The sequence below is a fragment of the Glandiceps talaboti genome, chromosome 2, assembly GCF_964340395.1.
Source record: "Glandiceps talaboti chromosome 2, keGlaTala1.1, whole genome shotgun sequence".
NCBI classification, from domain to species: Eukaryota; Metazoa; Hemichordata; class Enteropneusta; family Spengelidae; genus Glandiceps; species Glandiceps talaboti.
Genome location: NC_135550.1, coordinates 32,258,742 through 32,286,338, shown reverse-complemented (window position 1 = coordinate 32,286,338; position 27,597 = coordinate 32,258,742). Strand labels below are relative to the sequence as shown.

The 27,597-nt window shown below is 36.1% G+C and overlaps 1 protein-coding gene across 2 annotated transcripts; it reads right to left on the bottom strand.

Annotated features, from left to right (window-relative positions):
* Positions 1–676: 676 nt before the first annotated feature.
* Positions 677–15,185, bottom strand: LOC144450601 (eukaryotic translation initiation factor 5-like). 2 transcript variants are annotated; one of them, XM_078141248.1, is made up of 11 exons: positions 15,157–15,185; positions 14,872–15,012; positions 13,727–13,982; positions 6,998–7,079; positions 5,974–6,146; positions 5,474–5,734; positions 4,695–4,859; positions 4,257–4,418; positions 3,610–3,777; positions 2,501–2,623; positions 677–1,609 (listed from the first exon to the last, which is right to left on the bottom strand). In XM_078141248.1, exons 3-11 carry the CDS (start codon positions 13,796–13,798, stop codon positions 1,481–1,483), a joined length of 1,335 nt encoding a protein of 444 aa, XP_077997374.1. In that variant the 5' UTR covers positions 13,799–13,982; positions 14,872–15,012; positions 15,157–15,185; the 3' UTR covers positions 677–1,480. The 2 variants fall into 2 exon arrangements, with proteins under 2 accessions (XP_077997374.1, XP_077997382.1); XM_078141256.1 differs by having other exon boundaries at positions 15,129–15,179.
* Between the last annotated feature and the right edge of the window lie 12,412 nt (positions 15,186–27,597).

Sequence of the window (27,597 nt, the reverse complement as noted above, 5' to 3'; positions counted from 1 at the left end):
GAAAGAAAGGCCAACGACCTTATAAATCTCAGAAAGAATAGATAACTGTCAAATTTCATATGTAATTTGTTCCTAAAATACCCGAAAATATATAATATATATAAGCATATATAGTGAAGAGAAGAGCAACATGCAATCAAAACTATTACCAATACATTTAGCATTGACAAACACTGCCTTGGTAAAATGGCTTGCATTTGACAAGTCTTATAATGGAATCTGACTTTTCAGGGACCAGACCTGTTGACTCAAAAAAGTGTTTAATAAAAGATTCCTTAACTGTGCAGTCAACTTTTAAAGAGAGTTCTTGGTTGTGTAAGGTGGTTATCTGACCAACTGGAAGAGTTTGCCTTGTGAAGGACATATAGGAAGGATTACTTCCTAAATTTGGTGCACTTGGAGATTCACATTAACTTCATAATATCTATGATTATGTGCACACACAGTGCTTCTGTTTAATAAAACTTACTACAGACCATCCTGTCGACACTGTATGTCCATTTATTCTAGTGCTATAATATTATCATGGATTGGAAGCAAGATACTGTTGAAGTCATCGGACAGTATTATGACATCTGTAGTTATTTGTATCATGTATGTTACACTCATAACTTGATAAATTGTATCTATCTTAATTGCTTAATTATCCACAATTCTACATTGTTACATTTACTACTTTTTCTTCTTTTTTTTTTACTTTATACAAAAAAAAAGGTGTGTACCATTTGATGTTCTTTTGACGTAATCACACACACAGACAAGCTACTTCTGTATCTGGATGACAATTGATTCTAGGTGTCCATTGGATGATGACACCTTCCAAAGCTTTGTAAAACTGTCCTTTTCATACATACAACCAGAAGTCCATTGGTATTGCAAAATACACAAGGTTCTATGAAGTCCATTTCTTCAAGAGAGGTTACTGTGCTGTTCAAAAAACACTATGTGCTGCTTGTGCATCAGTATGAAAAGTTCCTCCAGTTTTGTAAAGATTTCACATGTACATTTGTAAACTAACATACTATTATCATACCTAACAGTTTCTTTTGTTCTGTGCTTATTTCCCAAATCTTGTGCACAATACAACAACTGTATGCCGTTATCAGATATTGCAGACACATTCTCTCTGCACGTCCAGAGACAAAGACTTGCAAGATTCAGTTGTCAGATATTGCAGACACATTCTCTCTGCATGTCCAGAGACAGAGACTTGCAAGATTCAGTTGAGTTATTCATCACCTCCACACCAGTCATACACTTTGAGACTATAAAATCATTTTAGAAATACTTGTCACTACATAACAATTTATATCAGAATAAGAAATGCTGTAATGATCACATGTTGATTATTATTCATCTAGAAGTAGTTTAAACATATCAACTGGAAAAAAGATATCAATAACCTACTAGATGTGAAAATGTGCTTGGAAGAATGAAAAAAATAGGTACTGGTCCCTGATTTTAGCATGTATGTAATTTGTTAAATGTCATCAATGTCAAATTCATCTTCAGCTTCAGGTTCTTCAGTTTGTTGTGGTTGTTTGGTTCCGTTATTAGCAGGCACAGACTCAATCTTCAGTTCTCCACCACTGCGGTTTGAGTACACAACCTGACAAAAAGACAATGCCAGCATAAGAATTACCATTTGGCGTAATCAAAAGTTTAACACAAAAAACTTGTATTCCACATCACATCATGGTCTCAAATACATAACAGAATGTACATGTCTTGTAAGGCTTTCAGACAACCTTAGTGATATTAACATGTTTGTGTTACTTGCCTGAATACTTGATTGTACATAGCACAAACATTGTATTGTAACAACGATTCATTGAAACAATCAATAACTTCACAAAAACATAACTATCATTCATGGTTTTTAAAAAATGTTATCACTTTCAACATAATCAGTGAATGTACATATCGTCATTATTATGGTGTAAAAATTAGTTAATGAATATACAACACTTTACAATATTGGGCAGTGACCCATGAATATATCAATTTCAATCTAAATAGGCTACTTTACAGAGCTATCACCAGTATCAATACTCATGCACTGCAAAAAACTCAGTCTTTGTGCAATTACAATGTTTCATAATGCAAATTCCACAGATCTATTCCAATACCCCCCCCCCCCCACACACACACACACACACGCACAATTCAAAATTCCAAGGAAAACCCATCCACTTCCTCTGTGTGTATGCTTCTACACTTCCAAATTACGTACTGTATGTGTAGCAGGACTACACGAGTGATAATATAAATTCTCAATACCTATAGTAATACAATTATGCTAGAGAGTCAAAATAGAGAAGATAGGACATTCCCATGTGTATCGACAGCATGCATGTAGCATATGAAGCAGAACACATGGCTGTCAATCAAGGAATCTAATGAATGCAATTTTCATAACACACCTACATGAGAATTCAAGATTGATAAGTTTACATACAGATAGGACCTTGACTATACAAATCCTAAAACACAGACTCACTTCAACTTCCTCCTCCTCATCATCACTAGACTCTTCATCAGCTTCTTCCAACCATTTAACAAATGGTGTAACCTTGTCGTGGATCTGCTGAGATATCTCCTTGGACACAAACTTCTTTGATGGCTACAGAAATGAACACAACACATATATCAATTTGCTGTTTATTAGGAAAAAAACGTGATAACATGGAGTAAAAGGTATTTTCATGGCATTTTAATAAGACCATAATTCATATTAATATATGTGGTTTCTATTCCAATTGTAAACAAAAATAAAATTGTCTTTAAATTTCAATCCTCATTATAACATTAACTCTGACAGGATTCCCTAACTTCAAAATACTACAGCAACTGTTTCACTTGATTAATCAAGCTCATCTCTTAGAGTTCATCTCATCTTTTTTTAATGTATATTTTGTCACAAGACTTAATTAATCCATTGTACATTATTCAATAGGAAGAGCATCTATCTTCTTGCCCAAACAATTTTCACAGTAACGTTTGTGTCATATACACCAAGAAATATATATCCCATCCCGATATCTTCAATTTTGACAGGTAGTTTTGTTTTCATAAAAGATGCAATTGTGGAAAATATTCTGTAAACCACATAACACCGTCTTTGTATGCATGATGTAGGATGTTCACACAAATTGCACCACACTATTCACATAGAATTACACCATACTGTTCACACAGATTGTGCCACACTGTTCACATAGAATTACACCACACTGTTCACACAGATTGTACCACACCGTTCACAGAATTACACCATACTGTTCACACAGATTGTACCACACTGTTCACATAGAATTACACCATACTGTTCACACAGATTGTACCACACTGTTCACATAGAATTACACCACTGTTCACAGATTGTACCACACTGTTCACACAGAATTACACCATACTGTTCACACAGATTGTACCACACTGTTCACATAGAAATACACCATACTGTTCACACAGATTGTACCACACTGTTCACATAGAATTACACCATACTGTTCACAGATTGTACCATTGTTCACATAGAATTACACCATACTGTTCACATAGAATTACACCATACTATTCACACAATTTCATAAATTATCATCTAACCTTTTTAGACCATGCCAGAATAACATCTTCCTCCAGTAGGTCAGCATCATATAGTGATTTCAAGACATGAAGTACTTTGGGTAGTAGAACATCTGGAAACATTTTACCAACCAGAATCTCAAATGCACCCAACAGATTCTTCTGTGCCTTCTTACTGTCATGCACCATCTGTAAATAGTATCAATTCATGATTTGGGTCAATCATAACTTCTTAGAGTATGTACATGGGAGACACAGCTTTCACACATTCTCTTATTTAAACACTGCAACAAACATTTTACCCAGACAAACCTACAACTAATTCTGAAGAACGTGCTCAAAAAAATTTACAATCAAATTGTACACAAACTCTGCATACTTGTCTAGCAATCTTTCTATTCAGTTTTCTCTCAACAGCCATTCTTTATTAAAAGTTAGCAAAATTACCAGGTCCATTTCACAGTTTGGGCTCTCACCAGCCATTCTTCTTTATCAAAAGTTGACAACATTACCAAGTCAATGAACATTTAGACAAGACAGATGGTCAAAATGAACTGGATGAGGGAAGACACACAATAGAATACATTTCTAGAGATTGTCTTCAGCTTCCTGTTGCTGACATTCAACAAAAAATACTCAGTTTCATATCCGATTTAGATTATCCCTACCCTTAGGAACAGCACACGGTACTCTTTAATCTGAGCGATCATGTTCTCATTAAAAAGTAACTCAGCCAGAACTAGAGCTGCTTTGTCTTTGACTTCAAGGCGCTCTGCTTCAGCCAAGATTTCCTTATCAGCACCGCTTAATTGTCCATTATCTCTCTTGTCCTGTTGTTTCAAACAAAATATGGTTTAGTCTTTTTATTCAGACATTAACTCCTCTCCTACAAAGCACACCTCAATCTATATTCAATTTTAATTCACGTATTGACCTTTTTTTATGCTTGCTTACAAAACAAGTTAAACTTACAGAGGTCTCACATAAATTTCAAAAACCATGTAGGAAGAACAAACGTTCAATTTCAAGTGATGCGAAAACAAATTAGTACATACAAATCATCAATACTGCGCTGCTCTCTCAACAGATAAATGAGACTACACTACCTTGACATAGTTATAGAAAAGATCCACACGTTCTCCTTGTGTTTTCTCCAAATCATCAGTGAGAGCAAGTCCCTTGACACCTTCACTCAGAGCTGCCATACGCTCAGCAATGGCTGTATCTGATGTATCTACAGACCACTCCACATCCTCATCATTAGTATGTACCTGTATAAAGAATCAAACAGGTCTTAGATATGTAAACATCCCCATGTGTCAGTTGTCACATGTCTTTACAGGTAAACTCTAGCCTTATACTATATCCACTTCAAAATTATCTCCTGCCAACAAAACACAAATGTATGACTTGTCCACAACATTCACCAGAAGTGAATGATTCATTATCACAATCATTTCATATAATGAATTTTTACTATTCCTTGCAGTCACAGTTTCTCATCATTAGACTAGAGTGCATGATGCTGACATGCCAAATGTCATGGTACAAGATCATTTCTAGGGTGAGATCACATTTTTTTTTTGCAAAACAGATGTTTGCATATACTTGATTTTCTTCAATGCAGCATGGCCTTGGCCGAGCATTCAATAACAAATATCAGGGTAATCTTGAGATAACAAGGATAAAAAGAAGCAATTCTCATATTCTGCTTCCTCCCTAGATTTTAAATATTTATGACAATCTCATCCATCATATCCCCAGGCACACATTATTTTAACAAGACATTTACCATTGAGGGTAGTAAGAAATCTACCCGCATTCCACACACATTTCACTGTGATTCTTGTCAACTCACACAGACAAGCACAAATTTAGCATCTACCTTCTCTGGAGCAGCAGGCATGCCATCAGCTTCTGGTCCAGGACTCGTCCCACCAGTTGGGGAACTGCGATCAGCCTCACCATTCTGTTGCTTGACTTTCTTTCCTTTACCTTTTTTGTCCTTCTTGCTTGGAGTAGCAGCGTCTTGGAGTGGTGGATGTTTCAGGATGAAGGTTGTCAGTCTGTGTCGCATGTCAAGTTGACCTTGGAAGCCACAGGCAGCACATCTCTGACCAATAGTCTGTGCCTTGCTGTTGACGGCCTAAGGTGAAAATTAGGTTGGCTGTTACAATACATATGCAGAATTCATAATCTAAATTTAATTGCAGCTTTGACCTACATGTAACTTGCATAAATTTCTCATTGCTAACAGTATATGATTTCTTCTATTAGAACGTGTAAAGTACGAAATACCAATCCCTACTTGTTACAAAGATGAACTAATTGCCACTTTACATGTAAAGAAAAGAAATCAAACTGAATGAAATACATCATACTTACAAATCTAGTCTCTGGGTTCTCGCATTCAGGACACAAGACAAATTTCTTGATGAAGCCATCAAGCATGTCCTGTAACTTGGGTGCATCATGAGAACCATTGACCACATAACGGTCATTTTTCTGGTCCATAGTTGTCTGTGCTCCTAATTCGCAGCCAAAATACTTGGTAGGATCTGTAAATAATGAAATGGTATTTTTGTTAGTTACATGGATGCATGTTACAAGAATACAACATTACTAGACTTGTGCATGTTGAGTCAAATGTACATCTTGGTGTAATTCAAGAGCAAGACCAGAAGATAGACACCTGTTGAATAACTTTTGAGTCTAGTTTTCACTTCAAATGACTCCACCACTCCCATTCACCACACTTTTACACAAGTCCCCCAGCTCACACACCATACTTAGACACAATTCTCCTGTCCACAAATCACTTACACATGACTCCTATCCACACTTGTACAACCCCCCCCCCCCCCCACAGTGACACACACCACACTTAAACATGACCCCCCACCCAACATCTCACTTATTCTGTTTATATACTGTACATAGTACATGTCGGCATGCTATTCTCCGGTGAGGAAACTTTACTAATTTTACTGTCTTGCCTAACTATGTGGGATCATAGGAAATTTCTTATCTCAAAAGTTCTTTTAATATGAAAACATTATTACTGGTATATCATATGGCTATGAATGAAGAGAGGACAAATAGAATACTTATCAGCAAACAGGCCTTATCTGAGCACCAATTGACATGAGCAAACAGAAAAATAATTGGTTTTCAATTAATCTGTTTTCAGTTTGAAAGTGATACTGTTCAAACATTCAACCAAGAATATATTGTATATTTCCTTGTCATATTAGACCAATACCAATGATCTAAATTATACTAGATCCTCATATTAATGTATATCAGTATCAACATACCCCTACCCCACCATTTTTTTATCAAATCACAAGAACTACCCTTCTACACTGAATACAATCATGTGAAAATATTGATGGGAGGTGACACTTACAGGTTGGTGGTCTATCAAGGGCTTTAGCGATTTCGACCATGTTAACAATAACAGTTTTGATTCCGTTGCCCCTCCCTTCAACCTGTAATAAAACACAGAAAATCAATCAATAACTCAATATACACACATCATCTTTAAAAATTTGCATCATGTTCTGCATATTTCAGAATATTCAATAAGTTTTGGTATTGTAATTGTAACCTTCACTAATGACATTTTCAAGTCAGTGTGACACTATTTCTGTGTTTATGACAAAATCATCCTTGAATTTCTCTCAAACAAGAAAATATTTAACCCCTTCAATACTGAAAACATTCCCGCCAAAATTGTGTGGATAAAATTCTTGTTTTATGTAAGTTTTTGGCATATATCAACTTCATTTTAGACTGGAATTAAAGAAATGTTACTTCCTAATAAAGTAATATTATTGTAATTATGAAAATATTCATATAAATTGGGTCCCCATATTATTTAAAACTCGTCTCTAGTCATGAAAGGGTTAATCTAATTTTTGTCAAATGATTTTCTCAAAAAAAAAACTGATTTCAGTAGTATAAAAAACAACATATTTAGACCAAAATAAAGAGGCTTGAAGGAGGGGTTTTCCCCTTTTTTGTCTAATCACTGATCACCTGCTACACTATCATATAACTTCTCCTAGCATTTGTATATTTCTAGATTCCCTTTTGAAATTGGCATAATTTCTTCACAATATACATAGGGAAATATACATTAATTTTCCTTTTAACATATGATCTACAAAATATTCCAGATTAAAAACTGGATAAAAATGCAAATACTGGCTGGGAAATCATCATTAATTCTGCTTGTGAGCCCTTCTACTTGTCTAGTTTTCAGTCTGTTTGTCTGCGATGTCAACAGTGTATCCATTCATTGCAGTGACAACATGGCAGGCCTATGTTTACACCAATGGTGTAATGTGACATGAATTCCCAAACATTCCATGTCTGGAATTAGTCCACTGATGTTATTAATCGCACACACAAACAACAGCAATGTATGTATCTAGGTTACATACATTATGCATAGTCACACATCTCCTGCCCTCTGATTCTGTAAATTCAGCAAACTGATCAAAATTCATAAACATGAACATATACTTATGAGTGGAGAAGGTTCTACCATTATGTCATTCATTCTTGGTAATAACCAGTATAATTTTACACTCTCACAACTATGTAACGTCACTAACTTGGTGCTATTTCACTAAGAAACGCCACAAAAATGATTGTTTCTCCAGACTTGAAAACAGCAACGATACTGTAGATACATATATCACTTCGATAATCATTCAAACCATCTTAGTATTTTGCAATCATAAAATCTATTTAGGTTATCTGTCTCTCATTATGATCTTCCTCTGCCACTACACACCTGTGTCATCTTTGAATTATAAATAATGCAAAATAAATCTATAAATATAACAGGTTACGGTACTGTCTATATGCCAAGCCAGCACAATAATTGTAATGATATATTTAGTGATATTTGAAGCTACTCTTTGTTACATCATGTGTAAATGTCCATTATGTTCAGGGTTTATGTTTTTAACAACAATTACTCCCATGGAAAATATTCCCTGGAAAATATCTAGGTATAAAACTGTATCATACTACATTATTAATACAGCATCCAAACCATAGTTTCAAACACATGCAAATAAATGTACAATATATATCTAATAACAATCAGTTGCTTTCATATAAATTTTGCACACCAATGACATCATTATTTTCCTTTGACAGCTGGGGTCATCAAATGATCATTAGTTGATATCTCAATAAATTGTACATTAAAAGAGGAGGAATGAATGCTGCTTTATATGATACTAGCTTGGCATACTGCCAGGTGTCTGTGTTTGCTACACATTAAGTTCCATGACAGATTAGATATCAGCATTTGAAACTGCTTGCTTATACCTATCCACAAGGCATCAACACTGTCCAGGGTTGAACCAATATCGATATGTCACATTTCCAACAGTTGCATACACTGTTTCCGAACTGTTGAACCGTGTTAACAAATAGGTGTGTTTCTTATAAAACTGACAAGTTTCCTTCAGATATCTTTGAGGAGAAATCATTGTGATTATTCTAGAAATGACACCTATAGACCACACTGAACTAGTTTAGTATAATCCTTACTTATCCATGATGTCTGCTTTCTGTGGACTGTATATTTGTATGCTATATAGAAGCAATACAACAACATTCACAAAGAGTTTGCCATGCACTGTTCTCAACCTAAACAAACTGGACTACGGCCCTGTAACAAAGGCACCATGTACTTTTTAATACCACATACTCTATGAGTCATCTGGTGTGCCAATTTCATAAATTGTTCTAATTTTGTAAGCATTCCTAGTCTTCAGCCTAATGTTGGTGTATTACATTAAATTGCCAAACAAGCTTTTAAAGTCTCCAGTCACTCATTACTACCAGTGGTGGGTGATTAAACAGTAATAAATTATTTACTCTTGTAACAAATTTGACCAGAATAGATTATTCTCAAATCTGTCTGTGAATTTACACTTGTATAAATTACAACAGTTCACAGACATCTGTAGTAGGGTGACAAAATCCTTTAGTTTGTTCCTAAAGGAAATAGTTTCTTAAAAGACCTTAAAACAAGGTGTTCCGACAATCCTATCACCTGCACATGATTTCCTACAAGTGATAAATTATGCATGTCACATGCTTAGAATACATCTAGCATTTCTGTTTTAGCATGGATGTCATGTGGGATGAGCCCATTAGACAATTAAAACCTAGATACCCAGTAATCAACATTACTGCATACACCATCTTCAGTTGACAATCTGTCTTTTTTAGGAAGTAGCATAAAAAGACTATCAACCACCAGACAAACAATTAAATGCCACACTGTTAGATACTATCATCCTGTGTTTTCATGTCTTTGAGATCTACAGCTGAGTACACTTCAATTCCTCATTGCATGTCTCTAAGGTACAGACATACTTTGCTGAACAAATTACAACGCAAGGTGTCAAAATTTAGCAGTGGTTATGGTATGTAAAAATAACCTAATCTAAAAAATAACTCCGACAATTTTAATACTTCTTAAGTTTTAAACAAAAGGCCCCTAACAGTAAATGTAGGTACAGATAAACCAAAAAATGTTAGCTGAAACTAGTAACAAGTTAGCTGAAACTAGTAACAAGTTAGCTGAAACTAGTAACAAGTTAGCTGAAACTAGTAACATGTTAGCTGAAACTAGTAACAGGTTAGCTGAAACTAGTAACAAGTTAGCTGAAACTAGTAACAAGTTAGCTGAAACTAGTAACAGGTTAGCTGAAACTAGTAACAAGTTAGCTGAAACTAGTAACTCTGAGAATCTGACAGGCAGTTAGGATGAACAATTTCGATTAGTTGTGTAACAACTACTTCCACACCCTTTTCCCGAATAACATGTTTATGTATATACATAAGGATATTTTGTTCTGTTCTGTAATCAAATTTCGTACGTGGGAATAAATTATTATTATTATTATTATTATTAAATTATTATTATTAACACAATCATAGACAAAACTAGTAACTTTGAGAATGTGACAGGCAGACACATGTAGGAAGGATGAACAGTTACACCATTAGGCCAAAAAAAAAAATATGTCTGGTTCTGGTCAGCGCGCGCGTGCCCTGAATACCCCCGCGTCGATCCTTTTTTTTCCGATAATTTTTGCTTTCCCGTTCCTTATTTACAATTCCCCGTCGATCAACACTGTATGCAAGGCTAGCGGAAAAAATTTAACTCGTGTGATGGCGCACTTCTATTTGGTAACGGGTACCCTTTTCTTCTAGTACTGTTGCATACCCATAATCCCCCGTACGATATGTGTACGTAATATGTACGATGAGCGTGGTTGATGGGAATCACGGGAAATAGTGTGTTCACTGTGCTAGGTGGTAAACCGCTCACATGTTTCGAAAATGTCAGAAGTTTGAGTACGTCGTGAGCAATCGAAATGTTGATATCAATTCAGCTGACTTTCGAGGTGTTCTTAGTTCTGGTGATCGTTTCGTTCTGCCTTCTGAATACAAAGATTTTCCTGTAGCGTAAGCAGTTAGCTCTGGATGTATGCGCTACGATGTTCGACACGTCTTTCCATCTGCGATGAGTTGGAAAGACGTGTCAAACATCGTACCGTATACAGACTGCGTATCAGACTGATGATGGACGGTGCTCGAAAGAAAACACTGCCTCCTCTACGTCCGTTGGACAGACCTATTTCTCGTTATTTAACGTTGCAAGTTGCACAATGACATTATACAGTGGTTGCAAGGCAAGACTCATTATCTTGGATGGGATTATAACTGCAAATCGGGATTATAACTGCAAATCACTGGGCGATAAGATAAATTTGTAAATGTGACTAGTGATGCCCTGATGGATGATTGATCCGCATCGTATCAAAACTTGCCATACAACAGTGCCAACTTCCAGAGTTGTATGACATCTTCCGAGAGCATGTAAAGTGTCAAAAATGTGTATTTACTAATTTGCCAAAAAAAAAAAAAATTAGGAAAAAAAAAAAAACGCGCGTCGTCGCACCACTTTAGAAAGTTTACCCTGACCAGAACCAGATTTTTATTTTTTTTTGGCCTTAATACACTGACATATTTCAATATTCTGACATTCATTACAATGTCCTCAAACACTGTAGATAAAAATGTGATGAAATCATAAATTCAATTTCAGTAAATCATTGAAATTGGGTTTTTGTTATGATTTTCCCTGTTTCATCGCATGCTGTCATTAGTCTTTGGAAATCACCTAACAATACATTAAATTAGGAAGTATGAGTTAATTTAGAGTTCAAACTGACAAAGTCTGAGGTTATGACAATCATACATTTCAAAAGATACAGAATTTAAATTTTTGCTACACAAGAATGCCAATAAATTGTTCACTATATACCTGTTTTGCTATGTTTTTAATGTGCAATGGGGTTCATGCTCCCAATTAAGTGAATAACGTACCATTCTTACAAAACTGCAGTAATTGCTTTACACCAGTACATACACATCTCTCCATTTTTCAGAAAAATACAAAATCTCACAACAGTGGTTTGCTACGGTTTGACAATTGGCATGACGTGTTAGATACATTCCTTAAACCATGATTTTTGAGGGAACCCAGTATAAAGCCTTGGGACATAGACCTCCTTGTACCAGCATTAACAAAACTACAATTTTCTACTCAAAAAATTGGCAAAGTAACATATGTACTAAGATTTGGAGCACCCCTGCATTAAAATAGTAAATTCTCTCAAAAGCTTAAAACATGGAATCAGTCCATAAATTTATTCAAAGCAAGTTGCATCAGAAAAAGGACACATTCATCAATTGTCAGCTTTTCATTTTTGTTCAAAAATGTATGGTGTTGTTTACATCTGAAAACAATCAATTTCATCTATTCTACAAGGCACTACATATCATATCACTAAAAAGAACATTTGAAATGCAAATTAGATGGTGAGCATGGTCATTTGTTATATTCAAAACTTCCTGACTTTCCCCCCTAGATTATTCACTAGGTTATTTTAACTTAAAACACCTAATTTCCAGTCTATTGAGTTCATTTTCAAAAGTAATATATGTAATGATGTAATAAACTTGAATAAATTTGTTGAGAACAATACAATTCTGTAATCAACTAGAACCTTGAAACCTTGCTATCTTGATGGCATGTCTGAAATCCCTGGGGCTACAAGCACCACTGATTCTGTATGACTTTGAGTCAGATGTTACTAACATGAAATCTCCTTTGACTTTGGGACTATTTTAGTTTTCCACATATCTTTCATTCCCATTTTTCAACAATAATTTTCATCTTTCAACATTAAGTAAACAATAATCTTATTTTGTCCGGCTCTACTGTAATTCAGCTCTGCATTGGTTGGGGGGAAAAACATAAAAAGCCAATATTCCACAACAAATTAACTTTCAATGACACTGTGTACGGTGCAAAAACCATTTTATCTAACCATGGTTTGTACTTGTGAACTAAAATGTCTATTGTGAAGACTTTACAGTCTAGGGTACTGCATCATTGAAATGGTATCTTCAAGATGGTTGCTGTGACAACTGTTTCAAAATGCCATAGACTGTGAACAGTTGAGATGTCACATTAGATGGTAGTGAATTACACTTGTCAGTCAACAAATCTGACAGATAATCCTAAATACAATTTTATAAAACACGACGTCTACATGTATATCATGGAAAAGGCTTCACTTTTTGTAATTGCCTGAGAGCAATGTTACAGATTTGTGGCATACATGTACGTACATGTAAAACAGGTGAACATGTACAGATACAAACTACATATAGTTAAATACTAGCACACACATGTAAAATCCCATATAGTTTTCTAAAATACTGGGTTGGAAACACAAATAAAATGACAGGGAACCATGGGTAGATTTATTCAGTTCACACTAGCCATACCAGTGACATGGCAAACATGCACACAAAAGAACCCCTCTTAATATAGTTTTTCCATATACTTCACCAGAATTTTGATATAATAAAACTTGATCTAAAGCCAATATAAACAAAGACATGGACAAGCTGAATGTTTCTCTTACATTATCTTTTATGTGCATGTACCTGTAGAAAAAAGATCCACACATACATGGAAAAAATTGAAACTAGGCAATACTCATGGAACATAAAGAATACTAACCTTTGCTATGAGGCGAGGCATTTTATATCTGTAAAACTGGTCAGTGACATTGCGGTTGACGTTGAGCGCCATCTTGGTTTATTTGTTGGACTTATTCTGGGTTTATGTTTATTTCTCTTCGTACTCGTGGAATATTTTGACATATGATTTGATCGAATGTTGCAGTAAAGAGGGACATTCATACACCTATATGGGCTTGTTCGACTCAAACAATGATGTGGTTGAGAAAGTGGCTCTACAGGGCTCACCAATACACCTGAAAGAAACCAAAATCATTTCTTGAATTTACTTGTGATTTCCCTCCATTTCCAACATGAGTAATGTACCACAAACTTGAAGTTGAGTGGGCGGGCAGGAAGTAAATTTCTTAGCAGAATTTACATTTACTCGCCATCACTGCCTACACTAAGTTTGGAATAGATGTGGTTGTAGGAGACAATCACAAGTCAGTTATATCCATACTTCCTTTTAACTTAAAAGAAGAAACTGTGATTTGATACCTGACTAAAACATAGTGTTACTATCTAGTAATATTATCGTATATATAGTGATGTCATATTTTGACATTGTGGAATTATGATCATGTATATACAGTATAAAATGAAAATACTTTACTGACAGCATACACAAATCAAACTATCAAATTTGTTGTAGACAAATTTATATCACTGAAGTCGTCATCCTGTGATTGCGAAATCCTCAGATTATACCTAGGGGAAAGGTCAAGAACCACACGTACGCAATATGCGCCAGCTGCGGACAATACACAATGGTAAGCGCATAGACAAAATGAGATGCATTGCACGACACATGCATTGAACTGTTCTCGAACTTGTAGCCATGTTACTCCATCAAAACGCATTATTCTTCAGTTTGGAAACCCGAAAGTCCCCATAAAAACCACAGTTTACATTATAGTTACAGGCAACGACAGTTTAAACTCTTGGGGTACGCATGTCTCGGCTAATAGGCATTGTTTTCTGATAAGACTCGTGTCCTGTGACAGACTAGTTGATACGCCATCTTGAATTTTTGTTGAAAGCATGCTCGACATGCCTCGTAACATATGGCCACCGTTATGGATCAAATCGACTTCGTCAGTAACATATTCACCACTAAAAATTTCATTAAACGAAGGTCCTTACCTGTACAACTCAAATTAGACATAAACACTTTGAAATGGTGAAAAATATAAAAACAAGAAAAGTGGCAGGTAGCTGGACGCAATGCCTTGGCCAGACTAAATTTGCTATGGATCCGAAAATCCTAAGTTGAAGTTCGCCTTTCTGTAACAAAACAAATGAAATCATCTATATTAATATAAATTTAGTATTCAAACATATGTTAAAATACAGCGTATGAAAAAAATGAGCGAAAATGAGCACTAAATTTTCAAACAGACGTTCACAGGACCGCCTGGCCACACGTACTGCAATGTTACTGATGTGTGTCGTGTAGCTGTTTGTTTTGCGCAAGTCTTGGTTTCGCCGTACCCCGGATGTTACAATGCGTGTTACGGTGTGACGATGTACATGTTTCAGTGTACTATGGATCGGTTTGCCCCCAGCTTTTACCTTTGAAGTTGGCTAATGTGATTTTTATGACTACATATGTAGTCTGTCTTTTCCAACCTCCATGTTTCGTTTCTATTTATTTAATGCCGAATATGTATATCATCTTCAGCAACAGACCTTTTATAGACTGCTCACACTATAATTTTGAATCTTGAAATTAAGATACAGCATAGTTAATGAAAATCATTAATGTTGTAGACTACTCATTAAAACTAAAAACCATAACAACAAGCTTTAAAAGACGTGTACACTTTGTTATAGATGACGTATGCACCAAATTATATTGAATTTGAAATAAGCATTCTCAAGTTACAGCTACATTACTGAAAACCATTAATTGTGCAAATGAACCATTACTGTATCAAAACCTAATCAGTTCTGTCCATTATCATAATAGAAGATGTGTACCAAGTTTTTATTAGAATCTATACTTTATTTTTTTTTCATTGCCGATGTGTCTACTTAACTAATCCATTTTCCTCACTTGATATGTAAATTTTCTTTTCATTTCGACCTCTGGCAAATAAGTACATAATATAATATACAGTAGTTTTTTAAATAATGGTATTGACAGACAGACAGACAGACAGACAGACAGACAGACAGACAGACAGACAGACAGACAGACAGACAGACAGACAGACAGACAGACAGACAGACAGACAGACAGACAGACAGACAGACAAACAAACAAACAAACAAACAAACAAACAAAAGCATAACATAATCTTCTCTTATGGAAGGTAAAAACCAAACGATATAGCTTCGTGTCATACGATATGACTCATAGCCCCACACCCAGCCCACGCCCACACTCGTCTGGGGAAATTTACAGACTTTGGAGGATAGCTTTTCGTCCATGTCACGGGTGATTCTCTCTCTCTCTCTCTCTCTCTCTCTCTCTCTCTCTCTCTCTCTCTCTCTCTCTCTCTCTCTCTCTCTCTCTCTCTCTCTCTCTCTCTCATGTTTTAGTCATCGTTTACAGCAAAATGATCATCTTGATAATTATACATACATATGTTGTTCACATTTCAGATGACGTATTGATTGATTGATTGATTGATTGATTGATTGATTGATTGATTGATTGATTGATTGATTGATTGATTTGTTTGTTTGTGTATTAAAATGTAATACATAACACTTTATAATAACTCAGTCATGCCTTTGAAGAGGGTACGGGAGGGTAAATTACACTAACAAACTAGAGTTCTAAAGATTTTTTTATACAAATTGTGTTCAAATGCACAAATAGAAATTACAACACATTTTCAAAAGTGTTCTTGGAACAAGTTACTCTTCCATAACGTATAGAGTGGCTATTTTGACCAACCGGGCAGGGGTGGTGGTGGTTGGTTGGTGGGATGTGGGGGGGGGGGGGGTCTTGGTCGATGGATGTTTCCATCGGGCCGACAAAATGTCTGATCCCCTCTCTGTAAAACCTAAAACAGGTTGGTCCCATCACTTATTCCGTAACACTTATTTCTGTGCGCATATCAAATACCTCACAATATAATTAGTAACTAATCTTGCTAAATAGGGACTGAAACATTACAAAAAAAAGTTTATTAGCATCTTGACAGTAAAAGTTAGGGGGAAGAGCTTAAGGAGGTACGTCCACTTCTCATGAGGGGGGTGTTAGGAGCCTCCATTCCACCTAAGCTCTGGAGGTTTTTTACTCTTAAAGTCAATTTTTAGGCTATTCAGACTCTTTCGAACAATTATTTCCCGCTTTACAAGACATTACCATTATGTATCAGAAAATAATCTGTATTTAAATTTATTATAAAGTTAAATGGCACCATTACAGTATAAGATCAGCGCATCTCTGGTGGTAGGGGAGATTTTGAGATTTACGTACTCTTTCACGACAATGTTTGGGTTGTCCATATTCTTTAATCCATATTGTCTAATTATGTATTCATCCGTTTTATTCATTTTGAAATCATACATTTTATTCGATTTCCTTATCACCTTCCATCAATATAGAAAGGATATGGGACCCTCTAATTATACCATGTCGTATAAACTCTCCTCCTCCACCCATCCCCATCGGTATGAGGTAAAGCTCATTGTGTGAAAATTATACAATACAAGCACCCACACATGCAAGACAAGCAACAAATAAAGCGAACCTACATAGTTACAAAACAAAGGATGGTATCAATAAAGTCACGGCTTTACATGCAAGGTAAAATTAACTTTTGCAATAATACAAATTTGGTACTCTAAAACCTAAACTTTTAGGTGTTTAGGTCTTTATTCCGTTCTCTGTTTCTTTTGTCCCAGACTACGCCTCAAGAAAATGTCATACAATTTATTTTTATTCCGGTACCACAACATCTCGAGTTTATCGAGTCCTCCAAATATCCTATCAGGTACGAGAAAGAAAACAATGGCAACTGTAGAAAAGTAGAGAAATCCGAATTTGGTGGTCAATATCCACCACACATACACAACACTGCCAATTGAATAGAATAATATCGATGTAAGGTATGCAAGCTTTAGTTTCTTGTTCATTCCCACTTCCACGTTTTCTACGTTTGGGAATTCTTTCCTCTTGTAGAATTCTTCCAGGATATCTTCTTTCTCTCTCCACCGTTGCTCACACCAATCTTGAAGTCCTTCCTCACTAGAGGGCAGTGTGTCAACGGGATGGCGTTTGATATGGAAATGTATTTCACGTGGAAAGTTGCCCATAACCACATCGTGTTCATTCTGTACGATATTCTGAGGATATCCTATAGTTATGTCATGGACAGCATCCAACATTCTCTCTGTAATCAACAATAAATGTGGAAACATTAAACTGAGTAAAGACACGAATACTGGTTGGTGTATATCCACATTGAATGCAAATGTACAACGTTGTAAAAAAGTTGATGTGCACAGCAACATCATCACATCACATCACATCATGACACAACTCAACTGTTAAAAGAACATTTCAAACTACATTATATCTACATCCAAACGTTTAGCGATTTGAATCAAAGAAAACAATCACAATATATTAATGAAATTGTCATGCAAGAGAAGGTTGTCTCCTTATGGTGATAGAGGAACTTTGTGCTGACCTATACTGTCGGCAGATGTCAGCAATACCCGGCTAGATATAATCGTTCATAAAGCAAACACTCGTTACCAAACACACACACACACACACACACACACACACACACACACACACACACACACACACACACACACACACACACACACACACACACAAAAAGAGTAACAATTGTATCCTTGACGTCTTGCACCAAAATTGGTTCCCTGTCATCTCGAAAAAGACAATTCGAATCCTAAACACTTGCCTTTTCTCAACCGTTCCGCCATAAATGCAAAGCCCTTTGTTCTTGGGTTGAGAACATAATCATAGACAGGTAAACGATTCTCTTTGGCATATTTGGAACTTCGCATTTTATTATCAGCGCTTAGATCAGTTCCTTGAGTATGTTGTTTAAAAGGTAGAGGGAAAAGAATGAATGAAAACAAATAAAAGTATATCAGAGAATATCAGATAAATGTTGCAGTGTGTATAATAATTCAATAATGAATGATGTATACGATTAGTTGTGATAATGATCGAGTTGACAGTCGTTGTGCTTTGAAAGTATTATACTTCATACCTTCGGGGAAAAGTAAAATCTGCGTAGGGTATCTTATTGCACTGAAATGGTCGATGGTATCAGCAAAAACCTGTCTATCCAATTCCCAGTTACGTTTTATGGATATAAAGTGAGCACCTTGCATCGCCCAACCTAAGAGATAAACAAAAACAACTTCAGCATATTTTGTTGAGAGTGAGAGTGAAATAAATAAAATACATACATACATACATACATACATACATACATACATACATACATACATACATACATACATACATACATACATACATACATACATACATACATACACACACACACACACACACACACACACACATACATACATACATACATACATACATACATACATACATACATACATACATACATACATACATACATACATACTCATATCTTACCTAAACCAGGTATGGACTTGAAACCTGCTTTCAGAACAATTTTCACATAACGTAACGCGCTTCTCCTAATGAGACAACACCATAGAAACATCCAATCAAGTCTTGTTCTGTGATTCATTATCATGATACTCTTGTCAGCTGGTTTGAAGGAGTCTCCACTCACCACTATCTTGACGCCATAAAGAAGTTCTAAGTGAAAATCAAAGTTGTATGTAAGTTTAATCTTGTTTGTTACATCAAGTAATGCATCGTGAAGTCAAAGCGATAATGTAACTTTATTAAAAAGGATATTCCAAACACCTCTCCCCAACGAACAAACAAACAAACAAACAAACACACACACACAAAAAAAACCACAACCAACCAACCAAACAAACAAACAAACAAACAAACAAACAAACAAATAACACTGTCATAAACTTATTGAACGACACTCCAAATCTTAATTCCCCCCATCACCAACGAAACCAAAAACACACAAGCGCGATTGCCCAATCCGTGATAAGCTTATACACTGAGTTTCCATCACTGATTTACTTAAACTTTCTGTTGACACAAATAGCTAGAAACTCCAAACGTATTAAAGGTTGTGTGCAACAGAAGTCGGCAACGTGTACACATTTCTAAAACTTTCTAGTCTGTTGCAAATCAAAATGGAGTCGATTAGTCAGAATGTATGCACTGTAAGTTTACTTACCGAGACATCCCTTGAAAAGATGATAGAAAGAGGAATGAATTAAAGAGGAAAAGAGAGAATACATGCATGTTAATAAATGCATCAGACTTAAGCGCTAAACATGATATGACCACGAGGATTTATTTGGGTTCGTATGAAATGGCTACGGTGAAGCCCCCAATCTATTCGTGTCGAATACTCTTTCGTTTTTATAATGACGACGCGACATGACGTTCATTCTCAATTTATAATATCAGGTTTACTATTTTGTCAGCTTCTGATATTGACTTGTACAATAAACCTGTAGATGTTTCATAACATACAGGATGAAAACGTTGTGCCTATGATCGTGAAACTTACAACTTCAGTTCTAATCAAAGATGCGATGATAGCGATGCAGTAGGCCTACCACCGAAATGTCTGGTCTGAGTGTAACATGATCTCTATTTTGTAACTAGGTGGCGAAATGTGCTAGCTCTTCTGTTGGCACACAAGGTTATATTTATATAATATCTCAAACGTGTATAGCCAATAGGATTACAATCATCGCGGTCAGCGTAGCCTACTTTTTTGCAGACGAGGATTATCATCTGTTAGGATAATTAAAAATGGATGAAATGTTGACTGATAACTTCAAGTACATGTAGTTATTTTGGCCAGTCTGCAGCAGGGAATCATACACAGTTTATGTATACCCTTGCAATTGTTGATGACGAAATATAGATACAAATTGTCTCTCGTATGCATCTCTTAATAATCCCGCAGCTATGGCAACACTGTTAAAATGGGAAGCGTCATATTTTGTCCACAAATATAAAGTGGTTTTTTTTTAATCATTTCAAAATTAAAATTTGTGGAAGTTATGAATGTTTTTGAAATCATTTATGAAATAAAAACTATCGAAACTGATATAGATATTCAAATATGAATGATATCGAAAACAATATTTCGATGACGTAATTACCATATGCAACATATGTAAATTATATGTAAATGAACATTGACATTTGTACTAAATCAGTCAGAACCTTACTATTTGAAGTTACAATTAAAACTGAATACCGCAAGTCAGTTATTGTTCAGCTGTGGCTTTTAGGCAAGGCAAACTATGTTAATTTACACTTACAATGTACTAAACTTGCGTAAACTTACCATTGGAAATGTAATCCACCAAGCTATCAGACGATCCACCACTTTTCTGTATAGACGAGTGGACATGAACAACAGGGGAACACAAAACCCACCAAATGACGCTGTACCCAAAATACTGGTTATCCAGAAAATGACAAAAACGAATAAAATACCCCCGAAGGGATTCCGAAGCATTTCTACCATTCTGATGTAATGTGTCACGGGTATATTGTGTTAGTATCCAAGTATTAAAAGGAACTAATTTATATAAAATGCATCGATGGTTTGGTATTACCCGGGTCGACGTCGTTCGCTGTTATACAGTACTTTGTCGTACCAGACGGCGATATCTGGATTTTCAGATTTGTTGGCATCCAAATGGATACAGAACTATGTGACGGCGTTTAGTCGAGTTATCGATTGCTGAAATAACAACGTAGGGTCACATGCACAAAGGTAGTTCCGTGTTACTATGAAAAGTTTCACTAAATTCAAAATACCCAATCCGTGTTATAACATTTGTACTTTGAACAGCTTTGTGATAGGACTGGGATAAGAAGGGAATGTGTTTGGTTTGTGTGACTGCATAGTATTGATAGCGATTAAATCACACGATTAGTCTGCATATCTACCTCAATGATCAACGTCTCTCGTTTGCTCCGGTATTAAACATACACTTGACCATAGACCCAACAATCATATTTCAACAATCGATAGGACGACCGAACTAAACATACACTTGACCATATATAATGCCGTATAATGCCGTATATAGCGAGAAGTTTCAGATTTCTCCTTGTAACGGTCACAACTACTTTTGAATTGTGAAGTTGATTGTTAATGTTACTTTAATCATAGACAGTGAAGGGGGAGAATATTGTTTATGGTGTAACAGAGTGTACACCTCCAGTGTGTATATATGTATGTATGTATGTATGTATGTATGTATGTATGTATGTATGTATGTATGTATGTATGTATGAGGGGGTATCGTGTAACTACATATATAAATCTTTGTGTAGCGTTTGGCGGTGGGGGAGATGGCATTGACAGAGATAAACAGACAGACAGTCAGACAGACAGACAGACAGACAGACAGACAGACAGACAGACAGACAGACAGGTACATACCATAGAACAATAACGCGACCTCACATTTTATTGGAGGTAAATGACAAAAGTTACAACTGAAACTAAAATAGCAGTCACTCAGAGATCAAACTTGCTATATGTGCGGCGCATCAAGTTGAATTATATAGATGTATAAAGTAAAAACAAGCGATGAGTCGGCGTAACATGATCGATAATATACACTTTTTGGAATGTTTAAAATATACATTCTTTGCATAAGTAGTAAAACTTATTGGTAATATATGGTTAACACTAGCAGTATCAACTGAATTGAGATATATCAGGTTACACCTGTCCATTTAAGTTTGTTACCGAAACTAATGGAACGATGCTAATGATAGTCAGTGCTTTTAACGCAACATGTTTGATCATTAAACTTTTATACCATATAAAACCCAGGATGTACATCTTGTATGGCTTTGAATATAGGTTTTAATACATTAAAAGTATATAATCATACAAACAGGCCTGTTTTTTTAAGTGCAGTTCATCTTAACATTGGTAAATTGATGTGAGAAAATAGGATGTGAAAATTCACAAAGACCTGAAAAGTGAAATTTCAACGTCGAGCACCAGTTGCAACTTTAAACACGTCGAAAATCTTAGAATGGCTTACCGGGTTATCGATCTTCACCGAAAGTACTGATACATGAAGAGGAGAGAATTAGTACAAAAAGTACACGACTTCAAGTCAAGCAAACCAATGAAAACACAGATAACATTACAGGTGAATCAAAACTAACTTGTGGATAAAGTATCAAGAGCCCGTGGATCTGGAGTATACACGGCATGGAATAAAAAAAAATAATGGAGGGTGTATTATAACCCGTTGCAAATGTACAGAAACAGTCAGCAGTTCTCTTCTGAAGAGAGAGGTTGTTAACTTGAACTTGGCATTGATCTTATACACTTTAGACTGGGCATACTCCCATTTAAAATAGAAACAAGTAGATTTTGTGGGCTTGAAGTCGGAGACAGGAAATGTGACTTCTGCCAAACCTCACGAGAGGATGAAGTACACTTCATATTTTACTGTAATTTATACAAGGGTCTAAGGAAAACATTACTGGATAAAATGATAACTTCAATGCCAAACTTTAATCATATGGACATATACGACAAACTACACCTATACCTGTTAGAATTTCCCATTGAAGCATTTAACCTTAGGGAAACCTTTATTTACAATTAGAACGTAAGTGATATTTATTTATTTATTTATTTATGTATTTAATTTGAAATTTCTTTTTGTGTCCTATAAGCCAGGGGGCTGGATGTGGCTCTCTTGTTTGTAAATTTTATGTAAGCATTGTATAATTTAAATAAGTCCACATAGGTCACCTTAATAAACAATAACATAACATAACATAACATAACATAACATAACATAACATAACATAACATAACATATACAAGTAGTAATTTCGCAAAGGACCACGATCCTTGAACAACTGAGGTTCAACTCAACTCAAATTACTTCGTCAAGTCAAGTCGGCAAATAGATGACGCTATTATACCTGTCAGTGATTGTGCATACAAAAGGCTGTGTACGTTCACATTGAAAGGTCATCGTACCATACCAGTTAATATTGTCGCATGTTTGTTTTGCCCAAGAGCATCTTGTAAAGTTTGTTCGTTTTCTTATACCATAACATCTCGAGTTTATCGAGTCCTCCAAATATCCTATCAGGTACGAGAAAAAAAACAATGGCAACTGTAGAAAAGTAGAGAAATCCGAATTTGGTGGTCAATATCCACCACACATACACAACACTGCCAATTGAATAGAATAATATCGATGTAAGGTATGTAAGCTTTAGTTTCTTGTTCATTCCCACTTCCACGTTTTCTACGTTTGGGAATTCTTTCCTCTTGTAGAATTCTTCCAGGATATCTTCTTTCTCTCTCCACCGTTGCTCACACCAATCTTGAAGTCCTTCCTCACTAGAAGGCAGCGTGTCGATTGGATAGCGTTTTATGTGGAAATGGATTTCCCTTGGAAAATTTCCTTTTATTAAATGGAGTTCATGCTGTACGATATTTTGAGGGTAACCTATCGTGATGTCATGGACAGCATCTAACATTCTCTCTGTGGATGAATTCAAGATTACAAATATTACTACACTTTAGTAAATGATTGTTTAGTCGACGTATAATCTCTGCTTCACACGTAAACACAGGCGTGTGGATGTGGAGCGGGGCAGGGAGAACCGTGACTGAATTCAGATATAAAATAAATAGTGCGTCACAAGTCTACAGAAACGATGTACACTCGGAATCGAAAGACAAGAAAAGGAAAAACATACAACGAATATACGACAGAATAGCAAAGGGTGGGGTGAACTTTTTATGTCTGTTGTCTGTCTGTCTGTCTGTCTGTCTGTCTGTCTGTCTGTCTGTCTGTCTGAAATACATGGCAACATGGAGTGTCACTCGTTGTAAATATTGTAACAGTGTAAATATTCAGTTGGACACTTACGTTTCTTAAGTCGTTGCACCATAAACACAAATCCCTTCGTTCTTGGTGTGAGGACGTATTGATAGATGGGTAAACCGTTCTTTTTAGCGTAGTCCGCACTTCGTACTTTATTGGCATCACTAAGATCAGTACCTTAATCAAATGAAAAAATAAACGATAAAGGAATAATGTTGCAGTAATAAAAGTGTTGTCGATATAAGCTGCAGTTCGGGCGATACCTATTAGTTACAATTGTAAATTTAGTCGTGCGTTGAAAGTCACAGGGGCGTGTAATATTTCATAGATTGTTGTTTTCCAGGTCTACAGACTAAATATAACAACCTTTTGAATATATATTCCTACCTGTACAGGGTATATTTATAGTATACGTAGTACTATAGATCGATACATTTGTAGCAGCAAGATTCGTAAGATATTTTCCTAAGAAAACGGAAATCTAAGCAATAATACACGTTGTGGTCTGAAAGTTTTATACTTACCTTCGGGGAAAAGTAAAATCTGCGTAGGGTATCTTATTGTACTAAAATAGTCGATGGTATCAGCAAAAACTTGTCTATCCAATTCCCAGTCACGTTTTATGGATATAAAGTGACCCAGCTGCATCGCCCAACCTTTAAAAACATCAACAGACAACATTAATACAACACTCAAATATGTTTTTCCATGTTCATATACTAGTGACATACAGACAGACAGACAGACAGACAGACAGACGCACACGCACACGCGCACGCACGCACGCGCGCGCACGCACACACACACACACACACACACACACACACACACACACACACACACACACACACACACACACACACACACACACTGAACAATCATCGAACGCTCTTACCCATGCCTGGTACAGCCATGAATCCTGCTTTCAGAACAATTTTCACATAACGTAAAGCGCTTCTCCTAATGAGACAACACCATAGAAACATCCAATCAAGTCTTGTTCTGTGATTCATTATCATGATACTCTTGTCAGCTGGTTTGAAGGAGTCTCCACTCACCACTATCTTGATGCCATAAACAAGTTCTATAGATAAAAAACCGATATTATATTATACCAGTATATTGATGGTGGAAATCGAGGGATCTGATTGGTCTAGACATCGAACTAGCGCGTCTAAAACGAGTGATAATGCACTGCTGGTACGATAATGCACTGCTGGCACGCGTCCAAATTTTGTTCGTCTACGAGCGTTGAGTTGTAGTCCGCCGTGATACTGATAGTGAACTCTTCGAATTGTCAAAGGAGGATTTTCTCTCAATGAGACAATATTTTATGAGAAATTATTGAAGGAAATTTCGAAAGCAATCAAGTCATCGCGTATTTGTTCAAATCATCGCCTACTACATGTATGATGTACTAAGGTCAAGGCATGCACGAAACGGTCCCAGCCTTGGCGCGGCTAGCTGAAGTGAGCTGTCCAGTCCTGTCATAAAAATGACGTAAAGTGAAAGAGCTTACACTGGCCGACTTACCATTAATCTAAATAGAAATTTGTCTGGAATCCTGTCCTAGAGTATCAGTCATCAATCCGAGAGGGAAATCCTCAAACCCGAAAATCTACTGACGTACGTAACTTCCAGTAATACATTGTAAATATCAACCTGTCTATCACTTCACCGAGTCGCGAATTCGGCCGGGAACGATCGAAGCATGCTGTATTCAATAAACCACTTCAAGTTTATACCTTGAGTCAAACAGGTTGTTTATTCATCACTGTGCACTTTTAATGAGCCGATCAATGTACAGATTATCCCTAGAAACGACCAGCAGATAAAATAAATCCACTCGCTGCACGACGTTCACGTTGAGGCCAAGATCAGCTGTCTTGAAAGCAGCGTTATTGTTATGCAAATTAGCCACAGGCGCATATGAAACGAGAAAACTTTAGTTCTTATCTTGTTTCCGATATTTTCAATATACTGGTATAATATAATAGCAATAAACCACCCCCTGGGGAAGGTATACCACTCGGTTTTGACCAGTGAACTCAATATATGCACTCGCTATCGCTCGTGCATATATTTCGTTCACTGGTCAAAACCTCTTGGTATACCATCCCCAGGGGGTGGTTTATTGCTTAATTATATTATATCATGATACTATGCGCCATTCTGATTGGATAATAACTGTGGTAAAATCCCATTTTACCACGGCTGGCAGTGGTAAAATGGGCCCCTAAACTAGCATATGAATAGTACATACAAGCTGAATGTGTTCGTTCTTATACCAATAAGTTAACACTTCCCCAGAGTAAAGGTGTGTCAGGTATCCAGTACAATAGTTTGGGTTACAGTAGTCCAAATAATTCCACTGATGACCTTGCGATCGAAAGCAACGATCGATCAGTGGCTTCAACATCACTGATAAGGTACAAGTTCTCCCCATGCAACGAGCCGTCTCAGCGTCCTACTCTCGTTACGCGTTGAATCAAGCAACACCGATTTAACTTTTAACCATCAGTCAAGGTGCGTCAGGATTATTTCAAAACTGTACATTTTCAGGTTCAGTCAATGTTCAATTTGTTATCCATTAAATTAAAGTAGACTGTGTAACGTCGCGTCTCTGACTTACTGTCTCGCGCTTTCTACGATTCAACTGATTCAATGCCGAGATATCTATTTTTAGCAGTGTACAAGATTGTATTGTTCTTATGTAAATATCCAAACAAAATTGTTACTTTCTTTGACCTCTTGCCCCGTTTTCTTTGTTGCTAGTTTTCAATGCGTTTTCGTTATGCATTATATGATGTAAATAAAGTAATTTATCAATGCAATGCAATGCAATGCATTGCAATGCAGTGTATGGTTTGTGTTCATGCAGTGTGTGTG